Source organism: Moschus berezovskii, chromosome 4 (assembly GCF_049115385.1).
Source record: "Moschus berezovskii isolate FMDL1 chromosome 4, NW_MosBer_1.0, whole genome shotgun sequence".
NCBI lineage: Eukaryota > Metazoa > Chordata > Mammalia > Artiodactyla > Moschidae > Moschus > Moschus berezovskii.
Window position 1 is genome coordinate 43,186,583 of NC_142463.1, and position 15,532 is coordinate 43,202,114.

The 15,532-nt window shown below is 34.0% G+C and overlaps 1 protein-coding gene across 10 annotated transcripts in view; it reads left to right on the forward strand.

Annotated features, from left to right (window-relative positions):
• The window catches only part of MIER1 (MIER1 transcriptional regulator), a 69,029-nt gene that overhangs the window by 23,169 nt on the left and 30,328 nt on the right, over positions 1-15,532 (forward strand). For all 10 annotated transcript variants that reach the window (XM_055403965.2, XM_088835369.1, XM_055403966.2 and 7 more), the window contains 4 exons: positions 6,852-7,007; positions 7,509-7,641; positions 9,269-9,333; positions 12,885-12,957. In XM_055403965.2, the coding sequence (XP_055259940.2) occupies positions 6,852-7,007; positions 7,509-7,641; positions 9,269-9,333; positions 12,885-12,957 (427 nt within the window). The remainder of the gene's footprint in view (positions 1-6,851; positions 7,008-7,508; positions 7,642-9,268; positions 9,334-12,884; positions 12,958-15,532) is intronic.

A 15,532-nucleotide genomic window follows, 5' to 3' on the forward strand; every position in this document is an offset into this window, starting at 1 on the left:
AGACAACAGAATTGATCATAGTGGTAATGGTGTAGAGCTGTTAAAAAGCTTTTCAAGGGTGAGTTAAAAAGCACATGAGGAATCTGGACTCAGAACTGTTCTTTAGGAGAGGCTAGAAAGCATTCAAAAGACTGGTATAATTTGCTTGGATGATTCAGAACCTGGGCAAACATCAAAGGAAACAGTTGATTTAAATGTCAGCCATGGTTGCTTCATATATTCATGAAGTGGAAAGGAGATTATTTCCAAATATTTGCCTCTGTTTCAAAGAAATTTACCACTTTGGATATATTTTCTTGTTTCTAAATATCCCATCCATGGGATAAAAGGTAAAGTAAGAGAATCTTATATTTTCCATTTTTTCACATTCTATATTACTCAAGTAATTTGAATAAGTGAGTTGAATAAGTGATCACTCAAGAGGTGATCACTATGGTCAGAATAGGTTATGAGGTGGAATGATTATTATTTTATTTCAGAAAATGGGCTGCTATATTTAACTAGTACAAAATTACTAAGGGGCTTTGCTAAAATTTTTATCATGTTGTGGTCTTTTCCTTTTTTCCCTTTATTCAGCCTCCCTCCTCAGTCTGTTACAACCCCAAAATTTGCTTTCAAATGCTCCCTTTTTTGGAAAAAGTAATTAAAATAGCATTATTTGTAGAATATATACAAAGGGAGAGAAAGACAAGGGAACCAGTCTTTATCGTTCTTCTCAACCGGACAGTCTTAAACCTTCTCTAAGACTACTTCTAACCCTTCCTGGGGTAATTAAAGCTTAGGTGTAAGCAGCATATAATCACCAGTGCTTTCATCTGTAGCTTACAGCTAAGCTAGAGGGCAAGTATATAGGATTTCCTGTAGTTGTAAACTCTTTAGGACCAAACCAAACTAGTTTTGTTTTTATTTAAAACAAAATGAGCAAGATTTTGTTATTGATAACTGATTTGCTTTTATAGAAGTAAAACATTATAGTTATGTCAGGAATTGGTAGGGTAGTTTATGCCTGGTACTTTGGTTGCATGAGAAGGACCTTTGATGTAGTGCGGCAAAATTTTGACAGTTGATTCATTCAGGAGTTATCAGTGACTGCATAGCCTGTAGCTTTAAGTTCGTTTAATGTGAATTCTAAAATTTAAGTGAAAACTAGCTTTGATATGTATTGTTAACATTTGTATGTGTGAATCTTACTAATATAAGACATTTTAGTTAAGTTTATCATTTAAATGTTTTAAGAGAATTAGTTGTACAGGTTAGAATTTATTGATAATCTTAGAAGAGGTGTCAGAATCATGCCCATAGTAAACTTTGGTTTGTAGGAATGGCAATAATGCAGATTTAACTTTGTTTTTCAAATATGCACTTAAAACCCACCGTCTCACTTTGAACAGTAGCAGTCTGTTTCAGAGAAAGGAGATCAGGATCAGCTGTATCTTAATTTGTATTTTTGAAAAATCACATGATAACAATGTTAAATTAATACTTTAAAGTGCTAAATACATTTTATTTGGTGAATCTCCAGAGCTAGAGAATAAAGATTAAAATGTGAGAGTTTTTTTGTTTTTTTTAAGTATTCACAACACATGAACTATACAGGTAAGAAAAAAGCTTCAACATGGGTACTATAAAGAAGAGTTCACTGTCTTCATCGTCTCTTCCTAGTTTGTTTTATAGTCAAAGCCCAGCCTAAGAGGTTGGTTACCTTAGAAACTGTCACTCTTGTTTCTTAGGCTTTCTTGCCTGAAAATCAGTCTCTTTCCTTCTTCCCAGCTTCATTTCCTGGTAAGTCACAACAGGTATAAAAAGAGAACTATGTCTGTCTACCAAATGGCCTTTGAATGGCCACCATCTGCTACCACATGCAGTAAATAACTAAACCCCTGATGTGAGGGAGAGGGAGCCACTTGCTCTGCATCTGGGAGACAAATACCACTCCATCCTTATAATGCTGCTGGTGGTGCTTGGCAACTGTACCCTGTTACTTGAAGATAAAGGTCAAATTTAATTTCAGATAACTGTGTTTGTCTTTGAAAAAGTCTCTGCTCTTTTCACCTCCAACTAGTCTCCCTTCAGCTTATACAGACATGATTGTCCCTCTTTTTGTTATAATACTTAGACAACTTACTTTTTAAAAGCACAATATGCAACTATAGTCCACATGCCTGTATTTTTATTCATTTTGTACTGTGTCCGGTTTCCTTATTTTTATAGTCTTTATCAACCCAGCACATCTTATTTCAGTCTCCCTAAGAATGATGTACACTTAACCTAGAGTCATGTTTCGAGGAAAGGAGTATGTATATGCATATTTACGTAAAGGCTCTGTAAAGCAGTGAGTTAGACTTCCTCTTTAAAAACTCAGCTGCACTGTTTAATTAGTGACTTTGGACTGGTTATTTAACATGATTAAGCTTCGGTGTTATTACACAGATGATATATGTAAAGCATTTAGCAAATGTCTGATACATGATAATCACTCAAATCTTAATAGTTATTCATAAAATTCTCAAAATCTGTAACAAAACTGTAGCCAAAACTGTGGAGAACCCCTGTACTTGATGCATAATTTTTTTTCCCTCTGCGCCTACCATTTCTTAACACTTGTATGAATGTATAACACTTGATTGTGATGTTTCAGTTAATTTGAGGAAAGCCCTTTAGTATGTGGTAGAACATAGACTTTGGCAGTATAAGCTAATGAGAAAGTCTATGGAACAGGTAAACTGATGGGTCCTAGTATAGTGTACTGTAAGCCAATTTAATCCTCTTTTTTTTTTTCCAGAGGGGAATGACAACTTTTGCTTTACAGGATAGCATTACTTCTTATTTCAAATATTTGGGGGCAAATAATAGAAGTCCATTTTGAGCAGGCTTAGGCAAAATGAAGATTTAGTTGTAAGGCTCATGTAATTTCATAAAGGGCGGGGGGAGGTCTAGACTTCAGGGACTCCTGTGCCACCAGAACTCTTTTTTACATGGTGGTGTCCTTTTTCAGTCCAATTTTTGTCATATGTTGTAAGTTTTCAGGCTCCAAGATTTATTGCTTGGGATACAGCCTATATTCTTTAGCTGCTGTTGGTAAAAATCTGGAAATAAATTATGTTTAAGCTTGGGTCATGTGCCCTTTTCAAATGAATGGTCAGGGAACGCAGTGATTCCAATTGCGTTAGATGCTGTGAGTCCAGGAGGTAAACTTTCAGTCAAAATACATCTTGGAATGGAGGAAAGAATATTTCTGGAAAAATGAATGTAGAAGGAAAGGACTGGATGACAGACAATAAGAAATGATATTTGAGTTTGAAACTGGAGATTCCTCAGCAAAATTGATATGGGGTTTTATTGTATTTGTGTTTGCTGTTAGGGCTTCCCTTTATACCTTAGATCAAGTAAGATACTTTTTAATAATATGTGGATCATGGTTGTTGCTTACTAATTTGTTGTTTCTAACTTGCTGCTTACTGGTAATAACTTGACATGGGCAACAGAAATTAAAAGTTAATTCCTAAGAAAAGCATAATACCACTACATATTCTTGTGTTTTCAGTATTAAGAATTTTCTTGTTGGACTGCTGCTGCTGCTGCTAAGTCACTTCAGTCATGTCCGACTCTTTGCGATCCCATAGACGGAAGCCCACCAGGCTCCCCCGTCCCTGGGATTCTCCAGGCAAGAACACTGGAGTGGGTTTCCATTTCCTTCTCCAATGCATGAAAGTGAAAAGTGAAAGTGAAGTCGCTCAGTTGTGTCCAACTCTTAGCGACCCCATGGACCGCAGCCTACCAGGCTCCTCTGTCCATGGGATTTTCCAGGCAAGAGTACTGGAGTGGGGTGCCATTGCCTTCTCCGCTTGATGGACTAGGCAGGGGTATTTTGTTGACACATGATAAAACCAACTTTGACTGAAAGTAAGCTTTTTAGAAGTTTGTCAAAACTTCTTTAGACGTTTATTGCTTTTAATATTTTTTAGATGTCATATGAATATATGTCTAGGTCTAAGGAATATCTGGAATTAGAGATTCAGTGTCAAAAGGACTTCTTGATCACTCTTAACCCATGGTTAAATCTGTTGATTTCTTCTGTGGGATCCCTTGTTTTTTCTTTACCATAATCACTAATTTAGTTCAGATTCTGATTATACTCACATAAATCATAGCAGTGGATTCCAACTTAGCAAACTAAATTTCTCCCTGCCTAGGTTCATCTTCATTAATGTGTTGTGTGCATAATTTTCCCAAAGCCCTTCAATAGGGTCAATCACTGTTCAGCAGCTAACTCTCAAATGAATCAAAAGTAGACTATAACAGATGCATTTAGAAACTAAGTAAAGCTAGAGAAAATAGGTGAAAAAAAACTAGCCAGCCCTTTCTTCTAGTTACTGCAAATCAGGATAACCTGCTTATTCATTTTTTGTTTCTGTAGTCGTTCAGTTGTTTCTTTGACTTGTCTTGACTTTTCTCTGGCAATTCTGTTACTGTTTCTCTAATTCAAGCAGTTCTCTTTCAAATACACTGATCAGTCACTTCTGACTCTGCTCTGTTCTCTGCTTAATCAATATTGGGAGTGTTGCTAACTTTCTTTGAGAGGTGAATTTTTATAAAGCAAGTCACACTTCTCATATGTGTATCCAAGAGAGAAAAATCTTGGACTTAACCATGAAAGTCAGATATTCCACTTTCCAAATAGTGGTTAAAAAAAAAATTCTTTCCATGCAGTTGATACATTTTTTGACATATAACTGAGCTAGATGTCAGCTGTTAGTGACAAGCTTTGTTAAGGATAATGATCACAATTTATTATGTTCCACTGAAAAGGCTGGTTTGCAGTTACCTCATCCTCGAACTGATGTGAGTGGCTCTCCAGATGGTCTCATACCAACAACATCAATATCACCTGGTACTTTAAAAAATGCAGAAACTCACGCCCCACCTCAGCCCTGCTAATCTTTGAGGTGGAGTTCAGTTGTAAGTTTAAATAACCCCTCAAGGTGATTCTGTTGCCCTTGAATAAGACAGACCAAAGGTAGAGAGCCTGTTGTTGTTCAGCTGCTAAGTTGGGTCCAACTCTTTGCAACCCCGTGAACTGCAGCAGGCCAGACTTACCTGTCCTTCACTATCTCCCTGAATTTGTTCAAACTCATGTTTTATTTTATTGGTAATCGTACCACTTTTGGTGATCTCTCAAAGTATCAGTTAAATGCAATTGTAAAAATTAGAGGTAACAGCATATTAAAGATGAAATAAATATTTTGAAACAAGTTCTTGGTGAATTCTCAAGGTCCATGTGAATGTTAGTTGCAAGCCTACACTAAAGTGTTTTTCTTGGTTTGGCCCTTATTCATAATAGTGACCTCAGTGGCGTCTTGCTCATAGATGTAACTTCAGTTGCTAAAACTGCTTCTAATTTGCGATCCTGAATCAGTTTATGGAAAATACGAGCTGAGATTAAGAGTTCTAGGTATTATAATAAAGTCTCTGTCAGTACATCATGTTTCTCTCTGCTTGGTTTTCTTATTTACATATAAAGGTACCACTCTCATCCGGTACTTTTAAAGATCAAATAAGATAGTGTAATATTCTCCGTTTGTTAAGAAATGAGAGGGGAAAAAAAATGAGAATAAGGTAGTGAATCAAAGCATTTATCACAAATGTCTGGCATCTAGAAGATGTGATGGCAGCTATTATGTTATGATTGTTTATTTAACCCATCTTTTCTACATCATATTCTTATTTCTTCCTTGATTTTGAAGTTCTTTTTTCTTAAATCCTGACTCCTAATTCCTAAATTTCTGTTTCTTTGTACCAAATGCTTATACCGGACCAGGTATCTGGAGGGACTAGATCATTGAACACTTCAAGCTTTGTCTCTTATTGTACTTTGAAAGTCACAATAGTTAAGTCAATTAAGTATGCCAGCTTGTCATTGATTTCTTTCAAAAACAGATTCACAAACTGATTTATAACTAGAGAATCCATTTACAATATGAAATATTAACAGAAGTGTTAAACAGCATTTTCTTCCTATTTCTTTCTATAAGGAAATTTTTTTTTAATTATTGTTATTTGCTTTTTACACACAAATTCTGAGTGATGGGAGTTAACTGTATGATCTAATTATTTAGTATCATCAGCTTATATCCTCCAGTCTGATGTATTCATCCTCACTATAATAAGGTATTTCACACACAGGCTAGACTTGTTTCTGTCCATGAATAAGAGTGTGCTTTTTGTGGTTAGGGGAGGTTCAGATCCCTGGCTGAAATAGCGTGGTATACTGTTAAGAGTATGGACTTTTGTAATTAGACTCAAAATCTGTTTTCACTGCTTGTAACTTGTATGGTTTGTGGAGAAATTGCTTAATCTGCTAGCCTCAGTTTCCTCATCTATGAAATGGAGATGACACAACAGTTTTGTAAGATGTACAGTAAAGATTACATGAAATGATTTTACATAACCCTAGAAAAGAATATATGGCTGATGTAACCCAGTATCATTCATGAATGTCATTGCTGTTTTTAATTTGGGCTGGGCTCGGGCTCTAAATTTCATCCCTCTTTCTTGGTTTGTTAACTTTGTTTACAGTCTAGTTTCTAATTATTCTATTTCCCCACTCCCAAATTATGTATGTTACTCTTAGTAAATGTGAACTGACTGTTGGTGTACAATCACTGAATTGAAGCAGAAAAGAATAATAAAGATTAGGGTTTTTCTGGTTTCGGAATTATATTGTTTTACTTTTTATCATTTGCAAATTCTTGATAACAGTTCTAAGAATATTCTTCTGTATGAAGATTTGCGAATGATGGGAATATGAAATGTCATCTGTTAAAAATTTAACTTTTGTTTGGTCTGTCTAGGAAGGCGACATGCCGATTCATGAACTTCTCAGCCTTTATGGTTATGATAGTACTATTCGGCTACCTGAAGAAGATGAGGAGGAGGAAGAGGAGGAGGAAGAAGATGATGAAGATGCTGAGAATGATGATAACAGTGGCTGTAGTGGCGAAAATAAAGTAAGGTTATACATGTATTTTTAATCTTCCTGGAGTTAAAATTTTATTGATAATTGATTTTGATTGCTTGTTTTTGTCATTTCTTTTCACTCTAAAGGCAATATATTTAAATATTAAAACTTAAGATATAGACATATATAATGTAAATTGGAAGTTCCTTGTAATCTACTCCAGAGAGGCAATAGTTTGCTCTGTCATTCCTGGTTTTTTTAACGCCTATTCTAAATAAATTTGTACCAACTTTTAAAATGCTGTTTTTTTAAGTAATAAGGCTAATTGTACTCATTTTTATTTTGTTTTGAAATAACTTTAGGTTTGCATAAGAGGTTCAAAGATAGTTCAGTGCGTCTCTCTGTACTCTACTCGACTTCCTCTAATGTTAGCGTCTTGTGCAACCATGGTATATTCATGCAGTCTTCTAGTTTTATCTGGAATACTGTGACCTTTCATCTTCAACACTTTTCTTTTTTTCTTAAAGTGATTTAATGTATTATTCCACAGGAAGAGAATATAAAAGATTCCTCAGGTCAAGAGGATGAAACTCAGTCTTCCAATGATGATCCATCTCAATCTGTTGCTTCTCAAGATGCCCAGGAAATAATCCGTCCACGTCGATGTAAATATTTTGATACAAGTAAGTATTATTAGTTACTATTTTTTTATATGATTTTTGCTGTTTAATATTTTAGTGTTTTTTCCAATACTCTGAATTCATTGATTTGGAAATCTTGCTCATCAGTAATGGGATTTTGTTCTAGATTATTAGTTAACTGTACTGGGGCCATGTTGTCCATGAATATGCTACTGTAATTATTATGTGTCACTATGATACCTGATTTTGAATGTGTTCCTTTTATTCACTCTTGACTGTTCTTTAAATTTATTGTTTCATGGTCATCTTTTTTGTTTTTCCCAGTCTTTTCCTCAGTTTTCCATTTTCTGCTTTCTTTGCCTCTCAGTCTAGACATATTCATAAACATTGCTTTCTCTAACCAATGGTTCCCAAGTCTAAAGAAGTTGTTGGCCCTTGAGGTAGGAATATATTATACAGAGAAAGAACTCTGCTGATGTTTCTACCTCCTCAAAGTCATTGACCAGTAGTCAATACAACATTCAACGTATGTATCTTGAATATTTGCATGTGTCACTACTCCATAATGTTTTCATTCTAAGCAGGAATCCTTACCCTTAGAAGTAAGATAAGAAAAAGTTAACCATTAGTGTTATTAGTTTAAATATATAGTTTAAATTTCTGTATTTAAAAAAGAAAAATACTTGAATATAATACAGTAACCTCTCCTGAAATGTGGTAAAGTGCAAATTGATTAAACATGGCTACTGCTTTGTGTGAATGACTTCTGTTACACATTTTTGTTTAGAGGTCAGTGTAGGGCTGCTGGTGATAATTTTATTGTGAATTTTTCTTTTAGAGATACAGTCCAACTGAAAAGTGTTATCACTGCACAGAGAGATTAATTACATTTAATTATTTGGAGGAAATGTGGTATTTTTCCCCTAGTTATACCAGGAGCAGGTCCATTGCCAAAATTTGCTTAAAAGTGGGTACTAAGTGACTGCCTCTTGAAATACTATATCACAGTTCAGATGTTATTTCAGTATGCATGGAAACTATACATACAGCGCCCATCAAGAATTAATTTCTGTATGTGATGTTACCATTTTGAATTTTGTGTGCCATTGTACAGTTGAGAAGATGCTGACAATCTCATGGTTTTCAGATTTTCCGCTCCTTATAAAGTATTCTTAGTCCAAAATGTAAACAGCAGTTTGCCAGCTCTGAATAAAACAGAAGTTGGGGAGACATACATGCTCTCTCTTCCTGTGTTCCCCCAAAGTGATGTTACAGCATTCTTAAGTGTTTAAGGAGCACTGTTCAGAAACTATTATTTTGTCCCAACTCTCATTTAATAAGGGAAGAAGCTGAGATCCTACAGTTTATTCTGTCACCAGGCTGTTGGAAGCAGAATAGGTTTAGAAACAGATTGTCTTGACTCTGAATCAATTTTTTCCCTAAAGTTTTTTGTAGAGTATTACTTCATGAAAATGTAGTTATCTAAGAAGATTGTCCTGGAAGGTCTATGAGTTTTGTTTTTGTTTTAACTGACAGGGTAATATTTGACTAAAAATATCTTGACCTACCTCTGCAAATACCTTTTGGCAAATTTAAGTATTTGATGGTAGATGTAAGAATGGACAGGCTAAGCAATCATTTTATAGTACTATTGTCTTACTTATTCTAGATAGTGAAATAGAAGAAGAATCTGAAGAAGATGAAGATTATATACCATCAGAAGACTGGAAAAAGGTAGTTAGAGCCATATTTTCCCAAAACTTAGATAAATTAATATTTAAAGAGCCAAGTATCTTCTTTTACTAAAAGTTTGATAAAGTTGAAGTAAGTCTTTTTGTGACATATGTTCAGACTTTCCCTTAATACATCCAGGTGAGAAATACATAAATTTTCTTATATATAAAATGACAATATAGAAAAAATCAGACTTTGTTGAACAAGTTGGTACTCAAAGCCAAATTACAAATCCAGATTTCTAAACTAGTTAGGAGCTAGACTTTTGTTAGCTACACTGTAAAAAGTATCACGTGTGATTTTTTTTTTTTTCTTTTTAATATATCTACTTGAGAAAACAATTGTGGAGGCTATGGTATTTGTTAAGTAAATTTTGTTTAATGAGTTAGATTACAGGTTTTCTATCCCATATTAATGTTGATACTCGCAACTCAAAGTATATTGTGTGAAGAGATAGATTTGGACTTTGATATAACTATCCATGATTAATTTCTAAAATGAGTTTAAAGATAATGATATGGTCTTTAAATATAAAATTGTATAACTGTATAACTAATCCCATGGTTAACCTGAAGAATTTTAAGCTGCTGCCAAACAGTTGACTTATTAGGAAGATGTATCACATTATGTAGAATTGATTAGGACAAATCATCTATAAAAGGTGATGTCATACTTGTTGAGATAGATACCTGATTTTTGTCTTAAAATCTCTTGAGGGTTTTTTTTTTTTTTTTTCTCTTGGTGTTCTTTTCCCTAGGTCTGATTCTGAATTTAGTGCATAAACAGTTGTTTATGTGGAAGCAGAATAGCCCAAAATATCAAATCAAGTGGCCTTTCTGCCCTTTTTAAGTCATGATTATTTACTTAATTAGTCAATACTTTTGATCCTTCCCTGTGTTTTGTTAGTTGCTTTAAAGTTGTCTGGTCTGGATGCCAGGGGCACACTTAAGAGATAACCTCCTTTGTGGATTAAAATAAGGGGAAATCTGTATATTTGTAGTTGCAGCTGGGAGGAATGAAGTATTCAAATGAACTTGAACTGTACTACCCAAGGATTGTGTGCTTCAGCCAGAATTGATATATTTATGGGTTTCCAAAGAAATGTTGGCTTCCCTCGTAGCTCAATCAGTAAAGAATCTCTCTGCAATGCAAGAGACCTGGGTTTGATTCCTGGGTTAGGGAAAATCCCCTGGAAAAGGAAATGACAACCCACTCCAGTATTTTTGCCTGAAGAATCTCCTGAACAGAGGGGCCTGGCAGACTACAATCCATGGGGGTTGCAAGAGTTGGACACAAGCGATTAAACCACCCCCGAGAGATGTTTAGAAAAGAGAGACATCAGTGTGGGTTAAAGTGGTAAGGAAAGATTATCACAGTGCATGTATTAATTATTAATAACTTGAATGATTGATGAATGAATGATGGGACTGAAGACAGAAAAAAAGGATCACAGAAGTTACTATTTGTGTGACCTGTTTTGAGCAAGTGCTCTTCAGTCATTTCTTATTACTACATCATGCAGAAATTAGAAAAGCTGGAAACTTTGCTAATCATCTTAAACTGTTATTTTCTACCACATACCCAAGTTTGTTTTTTCTGCACTATAAATTGATTTTGTATCTGGAGTGTCCCCATAGAGTATTTGATTGAGCCTTGAATTTTTTCTTTTTTTTAAATGAAGTAATACAAACTCAAAGGAGGGAGAACATGAGGGGAGATAAAGCCCTCATAACTAGGAAGTATTAGTTCCGTCCTCAGGAAAATTACGTAATAAAGCAAATCCAGATTTATATAATAAAGTAAATCCAGATTGTTTTATTTTAGTGCGATTTGTTAAAAGCTCTCAGGATTCAGAGATTAATCTTCTAAGGCTTGTAAGACAAAATTAAATTTTTATTGAAACCTGGGGTAGAGGAAACAAACCTGAGTTCAAGTTATAGCCCAGAATTTACTAATAGTGTGATCCTAAGGAAACTCATTTTCTTGAGTTTCATCTCCTTACATACAGTATAGGGACAGCAAATTCAGCCTTGTCGAAGTTGATGAGGATTAAATAAAAATTTTGCATAGATATTTGGTACATAATGCTCCTAAATACTGTTTTCCTTCATTTCCATACAGAACAAATTTAAGGTGAAAAGTTTCTGAATGCAATAGGAAAAAGGAGAGGTGTCTTTTCTTTATACTAAGCTAGAAATGATCAACCCTGGCTTCATGTTAAAATCACTTAAAGAAATTTTAATGCTGATTACCATGGCCTTCATCCAGAGAGTCTAGTTTATTTGGTCTAGGATGGATCTGGACATTGAATATTTTTAGAAGCCCCTAGCCAGGGTTAATAACTTGACTATTCTCTGATAGGTGGAGATGAGTTAACTTAAAAGAGGCACAAGAAGTGATAATAGGGTAATCTTTTTTATGGTGAAAGATATAAGGAAAATTCCTATGTATGAGTAGAGAAAATGTGTGTGTGGTATTTTTAGAAAAACTAACTGGTTTTCCTGTACAGGTGCAGCAATAAATTTATTACGTAGACATGTCTTTGAAGTTACACTAGATAAAATGAAGTTCTAGCATCAGTGAGAAACAGTAATAGGAGAGAGGAACTCTTCAAATCCCAGGAGTTATGTAAACTTACTAGACCATGATTTTGTACCTTTGCTACGTAAGTCTTTATTCTGAAAATGTAGTAACTGTGTTAACATTTAGCCACAGACAGAAGAGGGCCCATGTAATTAATCTTGGTCCTTATGTCTTATATTAATAAAATCTCATCAGTGGTGACCTCTAATTGTCATTCTGAACAGCCAGTTTTCCCTAACTTGCATTTTGACTATATAGATTGATTACCAGATTTCCTAAAATAAGATTGAATTATGTTTGGTAGAAGTTGTGGTTTCATCTTACATTGTTTTAATGAAAGTTAGGCACTAATTATGTGTCCATTTGGTTTGAAGTTTTATTTATTTGCCCTCTATTGGGCTTTATTCAAACTGTTTTTGTTATTTCCTTTACCTTAAAGCTCTGGTTCTCAGACTTCATTGTGTGTCAGAATTATATGGATAGCTTGTTAAAATACTTAATTGCTGAGTCCCATCCTCGTAGTTTCTGGTTCGGTAGGTCTGGGGTAAGACCTGAGTATTTGCATTTCTCAGTTTCCTGGGGAAGCTGATTCAGAGACCATAGCTTAGACTGGGTACTCTGAAAATACCTTAATTTGACTTTCTGCTTTTCAGAGTTATCTTATCAGTTGAATTACAAGAATTCATTTTTATTTCTTTTTCTCCATATTTTAAAGTAAAGTTCATATCCATTGTCTATATTGCATCTCACCCCATTATTATTACTGATACTTTCATCCAATCATATCCAAGCTCTTATCTATTATTAACTCATTCATCCTCACAATACTCCTCTGAGGTAGTTAATTGCTTGTAACTATTTTATGACAGAAACCAGGAACAGTTAACCCAGGAAGATGGTAAATCTAGAAAGTGGACATAAAATCTGTGTTACTCCATCTTATTAACATTTTATATTTTTTAAAATAGGAGATTATGGTGGGCTCCATGTTTCAAGCAGAGATTCCAGTTGGCATTTGTAGATACAAAGAAAATGAAAAAGGTGGGTCATTAATATATTTACATAGCTGAATTCATGCTTTTAAAAAGCAGGAATTGATGAACTGTGTTTATAATGCGATAAGAACATGACAGTTCATTTTTTACCCTTTGATTTATGAAAGAAGACTCCTACACCATATCTAAGGAATATTTTCTGTTTCTTCACTTTTGTTCATAGAAGTCTAGCCAAAAAAGAAAGAAAAGTGAATGCTTCTTTGGTATTGTATTATTAGATGACTTAAGACATTCTTTTAATCTTTTTATATATTTTAAATACTCTGAATATACCCTTTTATAACCTTTATAATTTATATTTTAAAAGGTTATTTTGTAGGTTATTTTGTTTCAGTGGAAGCCATTGACACATTTTAAGAAAATACTTAAGTGTAAACAACTGATATAAAAAGCTTATTTGCACCTGAAATTTTTAATATTATTAATATTGAGTGTTCTGCTGTTTATGTTATTTAATTTGGAAAAACTTGTGTACTTAAATTTTGCATGATTTTTTGTTCATTTTTTGGTCTAATAATGCTAAGATAAGTCATAAAGATTAAGTACTTCTGAAAACAGAATACTTGAGAAAAATACTTTATATTTTTAAAGTCTATTTCAAATTATCCACTTTGGGAAAGTTCCAGAGAGAGAGAGAGAGTTTGTGTGTGTTTAATGAGTTCATGGGCAGTGTGACTTCACTCAGCATTAGAAATCTTTCTTCATTTCTTTTATTTCAGTTTTCCACATTTCAGCTTACATATGCAGAGCCTCTGAGAATTATAAAAGTCTTCTTGTTTGTTTTCTTTTTAACATTCTCTCTGAAAACTTATTTTATGTTCTAAGCATCTACTTTCAGGGCAGAGCCCCATATCAGAAGTCATTACGGGAATATCACAGGCTCTAGTAAATCCTAATGTCAACGGAAATGTTTTAACACACTAGTAATAGCTTTCGAGTTAATTTCTGAAACATATAGAAACATAAAAAGTATCGATATGGAGTGACCTTATTGTATACTGAATTTCTGTGCACAATTTTTATAAATCATTGTAATTGTGTGCAAAAATGAATGATGCATTGGGTTTTCTATTTTTTTGTATGTGGCAAATTAATGTTACAGTTAAAGGCAGTCTTAATTATTTCTTAATATATTTGTCTCTTAACATTTTTGCCTTATTAGATATCATAGTGGATAGTGATCACAATTTCCAATTTTGGTTTAATGTTTTTCCATTTTAGCATAATTTTAGAAAGCAATTGCTTTGTGTTTTTTTTTTTCAGGAAGCTTTCTTGCTCTGATTTAAGCATGTTACATTGTATGAAGATTAGATGAGATTTAACACAGTTAATGCCTTAGAGGAGTCACTGTGGTTCAGGTCCTTTCCTCTGTTTTGTAGTTCTGTAGTAGAAATTCATACCGTTGTCATGATATCAAGAATTCATCTTCGTTTAGGTTAACCTGTGCACATAAACCAAACTCTTGTTAAACTATTTGGTAAACCACACTATGAAATAAAACTGTCAAAGGGATAGTGCTGATTAGAGCCTTTTTTCCTTATAGAAAAAGTTTTGTAGAGTATTTTTCATCGATTTGGTGAACACATTCAAAAGGGTGAGCATTTAGTTTGGGTGATTTTGATATGAGTCACAAGAATAAGATATCTTGGTATCCACACAGTAAGAAGTTCTTTGGCAGATTGATTAGAATATTTCATCGCTTTAAGAAAACCCTATTACTGAGTATCCTGAAGAGATATTGATAAAACTTTTCTCTTAAATTTATGTAAATGATCGTTTACAGTTAACAGAGTATATTATAATCATTTGTTTATTCAGCTTTGTATCCTTAGTATACCTCGAGTGATCTAAAACATAGACAGTAAACATTTGAGTTACTCAATGGTTGCAGAATAGTGTTAACAGAACTTACATGGAGTCAGTGAACTTGAGACTATCTAGGCATTTGGCCTTGGACAGATTACTTAACTGCTTCTTTTTCTCCTTATCTATAAAATAGCTAGTATTTAAAATAGCAAGTATTTATAGAGCTTTTTCTCAGGAGTTACATGTGATGTTGTTATGTGTGGCACTTAGGGGCACAGTGTTTGGCACATAGAAAATGCTTGATAAATAATGTTAATGTCCAGTAAATCATTAATTTTATCCTTATGTTTAGGTTTTATTATTCAGCTTTTCAGAAAGTATCCATTTATGCTCTTTTGCTTGCAGGTGAAAAAGTTTAAACTGAATTCAGTTAGCTTTAGCAAAAAAGAATTTACTTGATTGCTTTACTGCGAAGTTCTGGCTAATCTGTCTTCAAATAAAACTGGATTTAGGGCTTTTTATAATATTAGATATCTCTCCTTTGCCTCTTTCCTTTGTTGTCAGACAAGGTAGAACGGCTCCTGGGAGCTCATGACTTAAATTTTCACGATCCTAGTCAGGAACCAGGAAAAATGAGAACTTCCCCATCCCGCTTTGCTCCAGTGAAAGTCCTAGAGAGAGCTACTATTGACTCAGCTTGAATCTTACCCAACCAGAAGTAATTACTGTGACCCAAGAGATGAGTGAGTACTCTG